The sequence below is a fragment of the Rhizophagus irregularis genome, chromosome 11, assembly GCF_026210795.1.
Source record: "Rhizophagus irregularis chromosome 11, complete sequence".
NCBI lineage: Eukaryota > Fungi > Glomeromycota > Glomeromycetes > Glomerales > Glomeraceae > Rhizophagus > Rhizophagus irregularis.
This window is the reverse complement of record NC_089439.1, coordinates 3,619,961-3,637,843: the sequence shown is the minus strand read 5'-3', so window position 1 is coordinate 3,637,843 and position 17,883 is coordinate 3,619,961. Positions and strand designations below refer to the sequence as shown.

The 17,883-nt window shown below is 26.5% G+C and overlaps 4 protein-coding genes across 5 annotated transcripts; 1 reads left to right on the top strand and 3 right to left on the bottom strand.

The window, feature by feature from the left end:
• Positions 1-1,385: 1,385 nt before the first annotated feature.
• On the bottom strand, positions 1,386-2,216 carry OCT59_003266 (uncharacterized protein; the record flags this gene model as incomplete). Of its 2 annotated transcripts, none has more annotated exons than XM_025311001.1 (1): positions 1,386-2,216. In XM_025311001.1, one exon carries the CDS (start codon positions 2,214-2,216, stop codon positions 1,386-1,388), a length of 831 nt encoding a protein of 276 aa, XP_025176086.1. The 2 variants fall into 2 exon arrangements, with proteins under 2 accessions (XP_025176086.1, XP_065996227.1); XM_066145510.1 differs by having other exon boundaries at positions 1,386-1,856.
• Positions 2,217-5,370: 3,154 nt separating this feature from the next.
• OCT59_003265 (uncharacterized protein) lies at positions 5,371-7,034 on the top strand (the record flags this gene model as incomplete). Its single annotated transcript, XM_066145509.1, has 4 exons — positions 5,371-5,926; positions 6,391-6,434; positions 6,507-6,578; positions 6,666-7,034. The coding sequence occupies 4 exons, from the start codon at positions 5,371-5,373 to the stop codon at positions 7,032-7,034; spliced, it is 1,041 nt and encodes a 346-aa protein (XP_065996226.1).
• A 3,364-nt stretch (positions 7,035-10,398) lies between these two features.
• OCT59_003264 (uncharacterized protein) lies at positions 10,399-11,196 on the bottom strand (the record flags this gene model as incomplete). The annotated part of the gene is made up of 2 exons (XM_025309368.2): positions 10,399-10,927; positions 10,991-11,196. 2 exons carry the CDS (start codon positions 11,194-11,196, stop codon positions 10,399-10,401), a joined length of 735 nt encoding a protein of 244 aa, XP_025176085.2.
• A 21-nt stretch (positions 11,197-11,217) lies between these two features.
• On the bottom strand, positions 11,218-12,600 carry OCT59_003263 (uncharacterized protein; the record flags this gene model as incomplete). Its single annotated transcript, XM_066145508.1, has 5 exons — positions 11,218-11,391; positions 11,476-11,605; positions 11,820-11,920; positions 11,993-12,451; positions 12,517-12,600. The coding sequence occupies 5 exons, from the start codon at positions 12,598-12,600 to the stop codon at positions 11,218-11,220; spliced, it is 948 nt and encodes a 315-aa protein (XP_065996225.1).
• Between the last annotated feature and the right edge of the window lie 5,283 nt (positions 12,601-17,883).

The following is a 17,883-nucleotide window of genomic DNA, read 5'->3' as shown; positions in this document are numbered from 1 at the left end:
ACACTAATAGTGATATCACATGATTCGTGTAACAGCGTTTTTCACACTCAGACAACACTTTAACTAAAAGATTTAGAAATGCTTGAATTTTACTATATCACAATGTTTAAAACAATATATATTACATTTTTTAATATTTGAATCATTGTAGTTTATTATAATGATTTAATTTGATTGTTTACTTAAATTTTAATTTTTGAAATATTAAAAACAAACTATTTAACCAATTTTTAATATATATATATATATATTGAAAAAATATTATTATCAATTTAATTTAAAAAAAAATATGGTTTTATTTTAAAATAATTATATATTTAAAAATAATTATATAAAAATAATTATATATTTAAAAACAATAATTGTATATCTTATTTATTCATATAATTATTAAATGTTTTTTTTGTACAATTTTAAAAAAAATTTTCATAGTTCAAGATTTGTAATTACAAGTTATACATAAAATATTATAATTCATGACTAATTATTATACTAAAATGACCTTATATTGTGTAACTATTACATAAGCAATTAAACATCTACAAAAAATAAAATTTAATTTTTTTTGCAAGCACAAGTTTATGATCATATTTATTAAAATTAATGTTAAGAAGAAAACCTCAGGACAATAAGGTAATACAAAGTATTGCAATATTATCAAATCTTTTTTTTTTCAAAATTACAAATTTAATTATAAGCGTATAATATCACGTGATATATAGTCACGTGAATCTAATTGATATAATTCTAAAAAAAAAATTTGTTATTGAATACGACCTTATTTTTCTACAGCAAAAATAAATATAAATAGCTATATATCATTTAATACAATGTATGGAAGATCTTATGTTTAATGGTTCATAATTATTAATACTAAAATTCCATATTAGTTAAGGGTTTCGATAATTTTAAAAAACTCGGAAAATAATGAAAGAATTATTCCTTGTATCCTTAACTTTTAGAAGAATAGAAGAATACCTCCACGTATAAATAATGATCTATGGATTTTCTTATCCGGATCATCCTTTCAGATTAACTCCGGATCACGGGATTGAACCTTGGTAATTCAATCAACATATCACAAATTTTAACGCACCAATAACAATTTTTTTTCAAATAAGAAATTGATAATATGCATAGTTCGTATGGTCATCAAGCATAAACAAGTTTTATTTTTTTCGGTTATTATATTTATTAATAAAGAAATATATGTTACTAATTAAAATTATAAAAGCAAGTTTGTACGGATTGTCAGTTTCAAGAAGACATTTTACGCTGTAAAAATTAAGAGGATAAATATAAATCACTTAATCTTTTATTAATTTAAAAATATAAAAACAAAGAAATGACATACAAAAAATATATAAACTATTTATACATAACTATTAATTATCTAATTCAATAAAAATGTACATTTTATCGTCATTCTGAAATAATGGTTCATAAGTTAAAATTCGTTCAGGATAATTTTCTTTAATATTTAGATAATTATAATAATTTTCAAATGATAATTGTTGTTTACACATATCCATCAATAATGAAGGTTTTAAAAGTGTTGTCGCTGGAAATTTCTTACTAATATATTCCCTTAAACTAATAGTTCTACCGTTGTGATGAACTCCTATTTTATGAAACTTACAAATAAATTCTTGTAATTTACTATGATAATCGAACCAACATTCATATAATTTTAATCGTGTCTCTTTAGATAGAAGTTTAAATTGTGGATCAGAAGAATATTTTTGATAATCATCTAAAATTAATTTAGATGATTCTTTATAAATATCTGGAAATGAATATTTTTCCGCTAATTTAATCGCTAAAAGAGTGTTAGATTGAAATTCTTTTGATAACATGTCTTTACAACATTGTTTAATTTTTTCTATTTCAAATTTGTCCGAAATTCGTAAGAAATCCGAAATATTATCCCAGGTTATCATAAAATGTTCTACTGGATAGAGAAATGATAACATTCCTTCGATCAATTCAGGAGTTTCTCCATCTACATATATTTCAAGCGATGGGGAAATTAAGTAATGTTTAATGATTTTCACATTTTCGTTAGTTGAAGGTTTTGATGTTTCAGATGATTCAATTAAATCTTTAAATAATTTGGAAGATAGCGAAAGAATTAATTTATGAACACGAAATGTTTTATCTTTAGATCTTAGGAGAATATCTCCTTCATTTACATAATCTTGTTGCTTTACAATCATAACGGATTATAAGATATGGGGGGAAAAATGCATGTATATCAAAATCTTCAAATTTTACGCTCTTAAATAAATATCCTCTAGGCCTGCTAATGTTTTTCATATTTAGTAAGAAACAATAGCATTTGATGTACATGTTTTTAGTAAACAATTACCTTTGGCCAGATAACGGACATAAAATTTTCCAGTGTATACAGCACCTATCCATATAAGTAGGTATCTTATCGAATCTAGCCAAATTTTTAATTAACCAGAAAACAAAGACATCACGTGACAACGAGACAAATCCCCACTAAATGGGAATCACGGTTTTCTAAAAATAAATAAATAAATAAACTAAAAAATGATTAATAAAATATATGTAATATTAAGATTATCATCCTCTGGAAATGATTTGCACATATTAAATATGTTAAATTGTAAATTTAGTAATTAGTTTGTGATAAAATTTATATTATTTGCCAAATACCAAAAAAATCATTAAGTTGAATGTAATTTAACTTATATATAATATATAACCTATATGAAAAATAACTTATATGATATGATCTTAAAAACTATTTTATATATAATATTACTTCATACTCAATACTTTACTTATGTTTATTGTTATTCTTCTAAGATGATGATAATAGTGATAAAGAAAATGATAGTAAGGATGGGTCCGCAAATGATTTTCAAATTCCGCAATATTGCAGATTTTGGAGTTGAATTGCGGTTAGTAGCCCACAATTCCGCAATTCTAATTGCTGCCCATAACTGTCAGTTTCGTACATTTATAAAAATGCCAGAACTATGGGTTCCGGTGTTTTCTTTTAATTTTTTTTTACATAAAAATGCCGGAACTATGGGTTCCGGCATTTTCTTTTGATTTTTTTCACATAAAAACGCCAGAACTATGGTTCCGGCATTTTCTTTTGATTTTTTTCATATAAAAACGCCGGTACTATGGTTCCAGCATTTTCTTTTGATTTTTTTCACATAAAAACGCCGGTACTATAGTTCCAGCGTTTTCTTTTGATTTTTTACATAAAAACGCCAGAACTATGGTTCCAGCGTTTTCTTTTAATTTTTTTCACATAAAAACGCTGGTAATATGGTTCTGGCGTTTTCTTTTAATTTTTTTCACATAAAAACGCTGGTACTATAGTTCTGGCGTTTTCTTTTGATTTTTTTTACATAAAAACGCCGGAACCATTTCCGGTGTTTTCTTTAATTTTTTTTACATAAAAACGCCAGAACTATAGTTCCGGCATTTTCTTTTGATTTTTTTTTACATAAAAACACCAGAACTATGGTTCTGGCATTTTTTTTTGATTTTTTTTATGTAAAAATGCTAGAACTATAGGTTCTGGCATTTTTTTAAATTATTTTTTATATAAAAATGCTGGGACAATAGGTTCTGGCATTTTTAAAAATTTTTTTTTATATAAAAATGCCAGAACTATGAATCTCGACATTTTTATAAATTTTTTATATAAAAATGCTGGAACTATAGGTTCTGGCATTTTTTTTGACTTTTTTTTATTAAAAATGCCAGAACTATTGGTTCTGGCATTTCAATTTTTATTTTTTTTTATATAAAAATGCTGGAACTATTGATTTTGGCATTTTTTTTTTAATTTTTATAAAAATGCCAGAACTATTATTTCTGGCATTTTTTTTTATTTTTTTATTAAAATTGCCGGAACTATTAGTTCCAGCATTTTTTTTTGCAGTTATAATAAGAGAAAATGCCGTTTCTGGCAGTTTTTCCAAATTACTGATCCATTTTTTTCTAAAAAATAAAATCATTTTTTTTAAATTTTGTTAATGAAAAATAATTGTTTTTTTTATGATTAATAATAAGAGGAAATATATTTTTTAGTAGTTAAATTAAAAAATTATATTTTATTAAAAAAAAATTAGTTTTTTTTGCGGACATTCTGCAAATCTGCAACTATTTCGCAATCCTGCAAATATTTTGCAATTGAATTGCGGTACTTTGAATATTTGCAGATTTGTGGAATATTTGCGAAATTACGGATAATTGCAGATTTGCGGATCTGCAGATTTTAGATTTAAAAATTCGCAATGTTTCACAATACCGTAAATCACAATTATTCCGCAATTACATATTTGCAGCACCATCCTTAAATAATAGTGATTGTGAATCGGAAGATAGTGAATTAGAATATTATGAAAGAAATGAAGATCAAAATATAATTTAAGATTGGGAATAAACTAGTATAATAATTTTGCGCAGATTTTATAAATAGATTTTTGAATTTAGAATAATTAGAAATAAATTTTTTACCATGCAAAGATTAAATTTCAATATAATAAAATAAATACTAAATATGATAAATTTTTATATGTACTCAGGTCTTATATAAATTACACGTGATTAAAATTGAATAGTACCCGAATATTAACATAGGCCAAAATTTTTATATCTAATAAAGTACCCGGGTCTTTTAAAGTAGGGATATGCTCAAAGGGAAATACTTTGGGCAGTGCTATACAGTAAAGTTAAAGATTTACAAATAGGAAAAGTAGATCAATTACAAAAATCAGTCTCTTTGGTAAAGAAATCTATGGACACCTTTGTAAGGAAATACATATGTGAGGATTGGATTCCAATAAAAAGAAAGTTGATAAGATTATGTTATACATGAGCAAAAAATTATTGGATTAATAGGATACAAAAATAATATTTTTATTCTTTTCTCAATTATATTTATTTTTATTTATAATTTTAGACATATAATTTATTAATTATTGTTAATTTTAATTTTAATTTTATTTTTGTTTTTGTTTTTGTTTTTCTTTTAATATTTTATTTTTGTTTATACTTTTAGATTATAGTACAGTCTGACCTTGATATAACGAACCCATGATATAACGAACTCTTGACTTACCGAACATTTTTTCAAGAACCAGGTTCATAATATTTAAAAAAATTTCGATATACCGAATATCATATAAAATTTTATATAATGTATACCGAATTTTTATTGAGTAACCGTTTATAATAAAACATAATAAAAAAAATTTCGATTTATCGAACTGATCACGTGATTAGTAAAATCGGTGTTACAAAATCACAAAATCGGCACGTCAGTAGATTATAATTAAACAATTTGATCAATTGTTCGGATTTTTTTTTTACCGCGCTATGAAGCAAAAAAGAAAAAATGTAAATAATGAAGCAACGTTAAAAAAAAGAAAAGTTCTAACCTTTGGAGAAAAGAAAGAATTATGTTTGCTTCATCAAGAAAATCCATCATTATCACAGGAAGAAATAGGGAAAAAATTCGGTGTAAAAAAAAATACAGTTTGTGACATTTTAAAAAATAAAGACAAATGGTTAAATATGGAACTTAATAGTTTTAACACAGCTAAACAAAAAGAAAAATCACCAAAATTTCCTGAACTAGAAGAAGCTTTGGCAATTTGGATCTCAAATGCTATATCAGCTAATAAAACTATAACGGGAGAAATTATTACAACCAAAGCTGCTGATTTTGCGAAATTAATGAATATTGAAGGTTTTATTGGGTCAGCAGGATGGTTGAATAATTTTAAAAAAAGGCACAATATTAAGCAATATAATAAACATGGTGAGGCTCAAAGTGGACCAAGTGAAGAAGAATTATCCAAAGAAAGAGAAAAGTTACAGGAATTAATTAGTAACTTTGATCTTGAAGACGTGTTTAACTGTGATGAAACTGGTAAAATTTTTATATAACTTAAATTTTAAAGAATAATTATGATAAATATAATTTTAAATTATAAAAATATTTTATTTAATTAGGATTGTATTGGGAGTTAGAACCTTCTAAAACGTTATCTACTGGTCCTCTTTCCGGAACAAAAAAATCGAAAAACAGAGTTACACTTTTATTAACATTTAATGCAACTGGTTCTATTAAACTTCCAGCACTTTTCATTCATAAGCATCAAACGCCAAGAGATTTAAAAGGAATTGATAAATCAAAGCTCCCTGTGGATTATTATTGGAATAAAAGTGCCTGGATGCAAACGTCTATTTGGAATAAATATTTAGAACTTTTAAATCAAAGAATGAAAAGGCGAAATAGAAAGATCCTTCTCTACAATGCACCAGTTCATTCTGTTAGTAATCCGGAGTTATTGACAAATATTACAATCCATTATTTGCCTCCCAATACTACAGCGCATCTGCAACCTGCTGACGCTGGCATTATTAATTCATTCAAGGTTTGTATATTATTTATTATAAATTAGATTATAAAATTAATAGCACATATTCTAATAATTTATTAATCTTAGGCACAATATCGTAAAAGACTCATAAAAGATAGAATTGAGGCTTATGATAATGAAATGGAGTTAAATATACCAGTTCCTAAATTGAAGATAAGTGACTCTATTTCACTTTGTGCAAAAGCTTGGGAAGCTGTAACAAGTGAAACTATTCGTAATTGTTAGTCAAAAACTGGAATTTTGCCGATTTCGCCTTCACCTTCACCTTCACCTTCACCTTCACCTTCACCTTCACCTTTACCTTCACCTTCCGATGAAGAACAAAATGATGATGGCCTGAATGAAATAGAAGAGATCCAAAAATTATTGGATCAATATAGTAATTTTATTTCTGGTGGATTAATGAGTGCCAGGGAATTTATCTTAATTGATGATGATAATAATTATGGGGGAGAAGAAATTACAGATGAAGAAATTGTAAATATGGTAAAACCAAATGAAACAGATCTTGAAGAAGAAGAATTAATTCTACAACCCAAAATATCCACTTCAGAAGCATTAGCATCATTGGACAAAGTATTATCTTTTCGATAATCCACCTGATACTTTTATTATGGAGCTTCAATAACAGAAATATATTATATAATCTTAAAAAACAAATTATTCGTTTCAATAAAAATAGTAGAGTTCAATCGGTATTAGACAGTTGGTTAAACATATGATGGATCGTGCGTGACTTAATATTATAATTAATTGATAATATAATTTTTTTTTTGAACATTTATTAGTAATATAATATGAACATTTTACATTTTATTAGTAATATAATATGAAACATTTACATTTTATTAGTAATATAATATGAAACATTTACATTTTATTAGTAATATAATTTTTTGGACATTTTATATCAATGTATTTTTTTTACATAATAAAGTTCAACAATCTTTATACCGTGAATATTATATGAAAAATCACATGATTTTCGATATACCGAACTTTTTATTGTTTACCTATAGAGTTCAGTATATAAAAAAAATTTGATTTACCGAACACCTTCCATATACCGAACTTTTATCCCTGAACCGGAAGTTCAGTATATCGAGGTTTAACTGTATATTATTTTGCTATACTTTTTGGTTACTTTTATTCTTAATTTTAATTTTATTGGTAATATAATATCTAATGTTTGATCAGACTGACCTGGAGTTGGAAGTATCATTCATAAAATATTTGTGATTATTATGTAGTCCAAATATATTCTAATAAGAAAAAATGTATTTGTAACAGCCTGTTACATATCTTATTTGTAACATCCTTTTTTTATTTTTTTTTAATAATAAATTTAATATGTGTTTCACAAATAAAATTTTTATATGCAAAATTTAATTTGGAAAACTTTTACTTAATGTATTTAAGACAGTTTCATAGACAAAATTTTAAGTTATAAGCAGTTTCTTGAAATTTTTTAAAAAATTCTTTTGTCTTAGTTACACGACTGATCTTTTGTTTTTGTTTACATTACGCCTGATCTTAAATTTTAATTGGATAAAATTGGGGTTGTTACAAATAAGATGCGTAACAGGCTGTTACAATTAGATTTATCCTTCTAATAAAATAGTACATGATTCAACATTTAAAAAAAAAAAAAAAAAATTATATAAATAAATTAGTAATTAATGCAATAAATTATTAATTTGTATTATTGTGAAAATTTTGCATAAATTTTTGTGTAGATTTTTATTGAAAAAATTGCTAATATATTTGAAAAGTTTATTTTTTTATTAAAATTAAAAAAATTTGTTATATAATTATTACCTTTAAAATACCTATATAAATAAATATATTATAATTGTATTATATAATCATATTATATTACAATCAGTTCTTGATATAATAAAATAAATGTTTAGGTTAATCAGGTCTTTATTATGAGAAAATTTATTAATACTATAATAAATTTATTCAGTATAGCAGAAAATTTTGGTATAATGCAGTAAAATAGAGAAAAATTAAAATATTTATAAAACATCATTGCTTATAAAGGTAAAGAAAACTTTGAAACATCAATTATCCATCTTTTGATAAAATGAATTAAAGTAGTAAATTGATTATCTGAAAAAAATTCCATAAAACCAGCATCAAATTGCCCTTTATATTAAAATTTATTTCGCAAAAATCTTTGTTATATTTAAAAAAAAAATTTATTATAAAGAAATTCATAATAAAAGAGATCACTTACATTTATGAATTTATAAGTGGAATAATATTTTTTATATGATTAAATGTATATTACATTAAAGATTTATTATATTGTGAGATTCGTTATATTAAAATTTGCTATAAAAAAGAATGATTGTATTATTTGTATATACATAAAGTTTTTACTTGAAATCCTAGAATCTTTCTTTTTCTTATTTTGTCTAAACTGAAACTTGTAATTTTAGTTGAAATGTTCACTTAATTTATCTTTTTTGTTTTCTCAATTACACAGTTATTTAATATATTCTTTATATAACTGTGATTATAAACGGTTCTTTTTAATATAAGGTTTTTGAGGATAGGTGTGATAGTGACTATAGATAGATTGTGACTATATAAGATAGTTTTTAATAATAAAGTGTTTTGAACATTTAACTGGTGTGACTATATAGTAGAATGTGACTATAGCAGAAGTGACTATAGAGAGAGTTGACTGTAGTTATAGGATAAGTAACATAGCATCATGTTGGACCAGTTACTAGTAGAAATAGTTGAACGCATTGTTGCAAAAATCCCAGATACTGTCCTTATTGCAGCGAGAAGTAGATAAGTTAAAAGGCATAAGGGGAGTGCCCTTTCCGTCGAAAAGCATATAAGAGATGGAAAAATTATGCCACTACAATTGGGAATATATACTGGGAAATCCAAGCTATTGGAAAGCAGTTTGAAAAAAGGGATATTGACTGGATAGGACTCTGAACATCACATATATAACTCATAACTGATCTGCATGAATTTAGCACTTTTTGCTCCTGCTAAAATAGACCTAATTTTCTAAAAATCAAATTATCACATTTTAAATTTATACTAATTTGCTAAAACTCAAAATATGAGTGTAACTTTTTAGCAAATTGGCCTAAATTTCAAAAAAAAATCACATTTTTTGCAATTATCTTGGCATTCAGTGATCTAATTTATGCAAACTTTTTTGTTTTGTAGCTCTCATCGAGCTCTACAAATTAAAAAAAATCTGCATAAATCGAATCACTGGATGCCAAGATAATCACAAAAAACTGAAAATAAAAAAATGTTGCAAAACTAATCGGACGGGTTTTGGCCTGCATTATGCTTAAATTTGGCCGGAATTATACTTAATTTTGGCCAAAATATAACCTGGACCCCAAAACTAATATTTTTAAAAATATTATCAATAAAAGTTAAAAAAAAGGATAAGTTAACTTCAAAAAAAAGTACCAATTTGCTCAAATATAAAATATGACTTTGTAAAATCAACACAATTTGCTAAAACTCATAATTATGACTATTAATTAATTTTCAATCAATTTGCTCTATCTAAAATTATGAGTTTAATCTAATTTTGATTGAATTTGCTAAAACTCAAATGTAAGTTATATATATGATGTCTGGGGTTCTGTTAAAAGGATCATTTGCTGGAACTCCTACACTTAAGGGTAGGGTCTTTTTGTTGATATTTAGTTGACTCAGTGATCGACAAACTGATGATCATGTAACCCATTTAAAAATAGAACTAATTAGAGTTACCAATAGAAAATAATTATTTTTTTTATAAAAAATTTAACGTTTCGATAAAAAATAATTATTAATTTAAATAAAATATTTATAATTTTGCTTTACGAAAATTTTGTTCTTTATTATTTTATATACAAATTCCAATTTTTTGCTAAAATCAAATCTTCGGCATTTTCATTAACTCCTTCTATTCTACATATATAAGTCAATATTGAGGAATCTGAACATAACCGTCGTAGTTCAATAAATTGGTATATAATTTCTCGGTAATTAACCAATCAAGCAGGTACATACCAACTTTTTGTGGCCGTAACCTAGTTTGAATTCGAGCTTCTGAATATAAAGATAATTTATTCAAATTTTTTTGGTTGACATTGTTATTTTTGTTATTATAGAAAACATTGATTATGTCTTCTCGTGTAATATAATGCATGTTATTTTGGGGGTCTCTTATATGCTGTAATAAAAGCATAACTATTTGTATCATTCGCACAGCTTCAGACTGTGCATCATATATTGAAGGTGTATCCTTTTCTTGGCGCAAACAATTATCACAAATCATACATTGTAAAATTGGAGGATCATATAACCATTGGAACGATTGGTATGTAAGTTGCTGACGGCATTCATAAATGGAATCTGCATACAATGCCATTAACATAATTTTTCTCTTTTTTATATTTAGGGTCACGTTGGTATCTGATAAATGATGCATTTCCTCATGATTTGACAAACTAATATTTTTTTAGTATTATGATACACAATTATTAATTTATCTATTATCTGGATTTACTTACTTTTCCTGTCCTCCACCAATAATTGCTAATAAAGTACGGATGTCTTCACGTGAATAGAACATTATGGCTTTTGATCCTTGACCTAAACAACCAGCACGTCCAATTTCTTGTACATATTGTTCATTTGATAAAGGTAAAGTGGTATGTATTATTAAAGTAATATCGGATACATTTATTCCCATTCCAAATGCAGATGTTGCTGACATTATTTTAATTATTCCATTTTTTCATGCATTAGAGGTAGCAGTTTGTTCTGAACTAGACATCTTTCCATGATACATAGCTACAATAGAAGGGTCAAATGCTTTTCGCAATTCATCAGTAATATCAATACAATGTTGAATGGTAGCAGAAAATATAATTACTCGTCCTTCATGATTATCTAAAAGATTAAACACTGCCTGGTAAAGTTTTTTTTTCCCTATTGGTTTTGGTTGAACTTCCAATGCAATATCCTAACGATGAATTATAGGACTTCTAATAACTTTCATGTTTGGTCTTTTTAAGACTGTCTCAATTTTAGCTGCATCTTCAGGTGAACATGTAGCTGTTAATGCAAGTAAAGGAACAGAGGGAAAATCTTGTTTGATACATTTTAGCTGATGCCATGAATCTCTATTATAAAATAATGGTGATTATATATTTATGATTTAAAATAATAAATGTAACATTTTTTAACATTTTTTACTTACTGAAATCCTTCATAACCAATAATGCAATGGGTTTCATCAATTACGAACTGTAGACCTCAGATATATTTTGTAGCATATTCTGAAACTTTAGATTTTTGACGTATTTTTCTGGGGTTATGAATAAAATCCAAATCAACCCTGAAGCAATTTCAGAAACAATTTTTTCTTGTACTTGTGGTGATTGTTCTGATGATACATATAGCATAGCAGCTGGTATGCCAAATTTAACCATTTCACGCTAATATATTATTAAAAAATAATTTAGTAATATCTATTTGTTGTAAAGTATATAGTATTATATTGTTATTACTACTTGATTATCCATCAGCGACTTTTGAGGTGTAAAAACTACTGTTAATGCTTGAGAAAGTATACTTGCTGCTGCATAGATTAAACTTTTTCCTCTGCCAGTTCTTAGTATAGTCAAAGTATTTTGTTCAGATAAAAATGATTCTATACTTTCGCATTGAAGTTCTCTATATCTTTCAAATCCAAAAAATTGAACAATAGACGATATAGCTAATTCTCTACATGAAGATGAACTTGATGCTTGTTGATTTCGTAATTTTGGTAAAGAACTTGGCAAATTATTTTTCAGCAAAAACCCACATAAGTTACATAAACCACTTGAATATTTTTTGGCGAAAGATTGATACCCAATACATTTCAAACATGAAGTTTTAAACGACGGAACTAAATTGGCAAATGATGGTATAAATTTGCTTTTGTTTATTTCTTTATAAACTTGTCGTCCGTATGGAACTAAATCCTAGAAAAATTGAAAGTATATATCAAATAATTTTAAATTATAAATAATTGATAATAATATTTTACCTGTGTAAAATCAAAAGTTTCTAAATTTTTTTTTTGATTAATAATTTTTTCTGCTTTTGTTTGGTTTCTTTTTTCAATTGCCATTATATTACTTTTTCTTTTTTGATCTCAGTGTTTCCATATTTTCAATAAATTGTTTTCATCTTGCAGAGAAAATTGTGGCAAATCTTCTGCTTTACGAAGTTGGCGTTAAAGATCTACAAAACCATTGTTGTTATGAATAACAGAAAGTGCATGACGTGCTTTGAATGACTTGGGATAATCAGTTTTTTTTTCTGTATAATTTAATTTTAAACGATTAAAAGCTTCATTATAACTAGTACGTATAGTAGTTATTAAACTTTGATCATCTTTCAATTTGGTAATCCTTTTGAGAAACTCCACTAAACGTAAACATTGGTCTTTATTTACATCAACTAAATTGGGGGTTGGTAGTATAAGATCTGGATTTTCAACAATCCAACACACTTCAGGCCAGCATTTTTCATGGTCACCTCGCAAATGTTATACTATTCCAACAGTATGCATTCATGCTAATTCAGCGTCTGTTGGAGTTGATATATCTGGATTGTTAGCTCTACTAGCTGTAGCATAAACACATCGTGTATAGTATTTCATTATTTGCTGTTCAAGATGCTTCCAATTTCGATCAGATGCTATAAAAAAAATAGTAAATACTTGTTTCATATTATTAAAGTTTAACAAATGAAGTTTTCAACTAATTACCTATTTTTGATCGTACTAACTTGGCTTTATGTTTTAAGTCAGCAAAGATTTGATTTACAATATTTAATAAACCCAAAGTTTTATTCGTAGTGAGATCTCCATCAACTCCAACATTTAGTTTTATATTATATTTTTCGATTACACAGGTTGAAGGGGCACAATTGTCCAAAATTCAAAAAATGCAAATTTCCCATTTTCCTGGAAAATGGTGGAAAATTGTGGAAAATGCTACATTACGCTGAGCAATTTTTTGGAATAGCATTATTACAACATTGTCTGATTTAGCAAATCTTATGAAATTTTGGGAAAATGCTACATTACACCTCAAATGTAACATTTCGTAATATTGTTATGACATTGTTATAACATTGTCATTAAAATCAAATTTTGCTTTTTTTCTGTCAAATGTTCCAATTTTCTTGCAAATGGTGCATTTTTATGAAAATGCTGCATTTTATCTCCAATGTGACATCATTGTAACAACATTTCATAAAATTGTTGTAACATTGTCAATTAAAATCAAATTTTGTCAAATATTCCAATTTTCTGGCAAATGGTGTATTTTTTATGAAAATTCTATATTTTCTGTCAAATGTTGCATATTTTTAGCAAATTTTATATTTTTTTGGTCAAATGTTTCACTTTTGTCAGAATATTAAAATGTTACATTTTTTTTTTGAAAATGCTCAATAATATGGCATTACACTGGAAAATGTAGCATTTCACCAAATTACACTAAAAAGTATTTCAATTATCACATTTTTTGGAAAATTCCACATTACATTAAATTATACTAAAAAATGTAGCATTATACTAAATTATGCGGCATTGCACTAAAAAATACCACAATTACACTAGACAATGTAGCATTACACTAAAAAGTACTACAATTATTATATTTTTTAGAAAATTTCGCGTTATACTGGAAAATGTAACATTATGCTAGAAAATGTGGAATTGCACTAAAAAATACCACAATTACACTGGATAATGTAGCATTACACTAAAAAGTACTACAATTATCATATTTTTTAAAAACATTTCACGTTATACTGGAAAATGTAACATTATGCTAGAAAATGCGGAATTGCACTAAAAAATGCAGAATTGCACTAAAAAACGTGGAATTGCACTAAAAAACACAAAAAAATACTACAATTACACAGGATAACGTAGCATTACACTTAATTACATTAAAATTGTTAAGATAATTTTTATTTATTTGTAAATTACAGACATTATTAAATTTATAATAATCAACACGATGTGTTGTGATGTAATTTAATACTAAACCTTACTACTGAAGACTCCCTCTTTTTGTCACTATAAACAGGCGGAGGGAGCAGCAATGGCTCTCCCCCTATAGGTACTTTATGGCCTCTACCTGTTTACAGAGGAGGGGCTTTTCGTAAAGTATTAGTTAATAAATATATATATATGTATATATAAGCATATATATACATCTATTTAAAATTATTAAAATAAAAAAAGAAAAATTTCGGGGCAGGGAAAGCCCCTATTTATATAAAATTATATATCACGTGCATCACGTGATATTACTTAATAATTACCACAGCTTCAGCTGCGGTATAACCAAAATAAAAATTAAGCTTTTTTTAGCAAAAGCTTAATTTTTTTTTTCTCACGGCCTTTACCTCTTCTTTCTTTCACCCTTCCCCTTCTCTCTTTTTCTCACCTTCCCCTTCCCTCTTTCTTTTACCTTCCCTTTTCTTCTTTCTCTCACCTTCCCCTTCCCTCTTTCTTTTATCCTTCCCCTTCCCTCTTTTTTTCTCTCGCCTTCCCCTTCCCTCTTTCTTTTACCTTCACCTTCCCTCTTTCTCTCCTCTTCTCCCCTTCCTCTTCCTCCGCCCTTCCCCCTTCCCTTTTTTCTCCCACTCCTTCCCCATTCCCTTTCTCCTTCCCAGAACCGTCTTTCAGAAAAACAATGGTAAGTTTTGAAGCGAAATGCTTCGAAACTTTTTAAATTTAAATTTTTTTTTAATTCTTTGTTGTAAGGAAACATTTCTAACGTTTCCTTTCTTTCTTTTTTGTAGGATTTTCGATGTTTTGACTTTGGGAAACAAACTGAAATTATGGTAAGTTTCGAAGCGTTTCGCTTTGAAACTTTAAAATAAATTTTTTTTTTTACTTTTTATAAGGATCGTTTTTTTAACGATCCTTTATTTTTTTTTAGGTCTTTCGGTATTTTTGACTTAGGAAACAAGGAAACGAAAATGGTAAGTTTCGAAGCATTCGTTTCGAAACTTTTTTTTTAAAAAATTTTTTTTTAATTCTTTTTTGTAAGGAAACGTTTCTAACGTTTCCTATTTTTCTTTTGTGTAGGTCTTCAACTTCGGAAAGTGAAATGGTAAGTTTCGTGTTCGAAACTTACTTTTTTTTTAATTCCTTTTAGGAAACGTTTCTAACGTTTCCTTTCTTCTTTTTGTAGGAATGCCAGACGAAATTATGACCCGGACTTTGGGAGGAAGGTAATATTTTCTTTTTTTAAAATTTTTTTTTTTATTAAAAGAAACGTTAACTAACATTTCTTTCCTTCTTTTTGTAAGTTCTGGACGTTTGGATGAAACAAACTGGTGAGTTTCGCAATGAATCGTTGCAAAACTTAATTTATTAATTTTTTTTATTAAAAGAAACGTTAACTAACGTTTCTTTCTTTTTTTTGTAGGTTCTGAACATTTGAAACTCGAAATGAACTGGTAAGTTTTGCAACAATTGTTGCGAAACTTAATTTTAATTATGTTTTTTTTTAAAGAAAAGATACTAACGTACGTTTCTTTTACTTTTTGTAGGTTCCGGACATTTGGATGATAGAAATCAAAACGAACCGGTGAGTTTCGCAATATTGTATTGCGAAACTTATTTTTTTAATTATTTTTTTTTAAAGAAACGATACTAAATGTTTCTTTCTTTTAATATTTGTAGGTTCCATACGTTAGAATGATGGAAATGACCGGTAAGTTTCGCAATGTTACATTGCGAAACTTATTTTTTATTCTTTTTTTTTAAAAGAAACATTACCCAACGTTTCTTTTTACTTTTTGTAGGTTCCGGACGTTAGAATGATGGAAACGACTGGTAAGTTTCACAATGTTACATTGCGAAACTTAATTTTTATTCTTTTTTTTAAAAAGAAACATTACCTAACGTTTCTTTTTTACTTTTTGTAGGTTCCAGACGTTAAAATGATGGAAACGACTGGTAAGTTTCGCAATGTTATATTGCGAAACTTAATTTTTATTCTTTTTTTTTAAAAGAAACATTACCTAACGTTTTTTTTTTACTTTTTGTAGGTTCCGGACGTTAGAATGATGGAAACGACTGGTAAGTTTCGCAATGTTACATTGCGAAACTTAATTTTTATTCTTTTTTTTTTAAAAGAAACATTATTTAACGTTTCTTTTTTACTTTTTATAGATTCTGAACGTTAGAATGATGGAAACGACCGGTAAGTTTCACAATGTTACATTGTGAAACTTAATTTTTTATTTTTTTTATTAAAAGAAACGTTAACTAACATTTCTTTTTTACTTTCTTTTTTGTAGGTTTTCACCAGCTTCTACTTTGGCATCGGACATTAGATACATAAATGAATTAGAGGTGCAGATTACCCATGGATCATTGGATACCTGATGAATATAGATTAATATAGATTCTCATCATTAAATAATAATTGTGCATTTGTTAATAAATAATATTGTAATAAATTATGTAAAATTATTAAATCAATGTTTTAAATTGTCATAACGTTTACACTAAATTGTTTAAAATTATTACTAAATTTCACTCAATTGTCCGAAATTATTGCAAAATTTCACTCAATTGTCCAAAATTATTGCAAAATTTCACTAAATTGTCTCCGAAAATGTTGCATTTATACCATTTACACTCAATTGTCCAAAATCGGTAAAATATTTTCACTCAATTGTCCGAAATTATCCTAAATTTCATTAAATTTAGCTAACATTTACCAAAAAAATGCTACAATTTTCCACACGTTTGCACAATATTGCTGAAAAATTCACCTAAATTTTCAACAATTTACATAACATTACTAAAAATTTAACAAAATTCACCACAATTTGCACTTCGTTTACACAACATTTCTAAAAATTTAACTAAATTCACCACAATTTGCACTTCATTTACATAACATTACTAAAAATTTAACTAAATTCACCACAATTTGCATTACGTTTACATAAAATTACTAAAAATTTAACAAAATTCACCACAATTTGCACTTCGTTTGCATAGCATTACTAAAAATTTGCCTAAAATTCACCACAATTTACATTACGTTTGCATAAAATTACTAAAAATTTAACTAAATTCACCACAATTTGCACTTCATTTGCATATCATTACTAAAGATTTGCCTAAAATTTCCCCCAATTTAATGATAATTTACTGAAAAATTTCTCAACATTTGAATTAGGAATTCTGTAGGAATTCCGTCATTTTGACAAAATTTGCCAAATTGTAAGTCCTCCATTATCCCAAAATTGTAACACAATTTACCCCAATTTACTGGGATAATTCTCAATTTGCCAGAAAAATTCCAGGCAAATTTTACGACAATGGCATCTGTTTGACCTGTTTTATAGTAGTAATTTTCTCAAC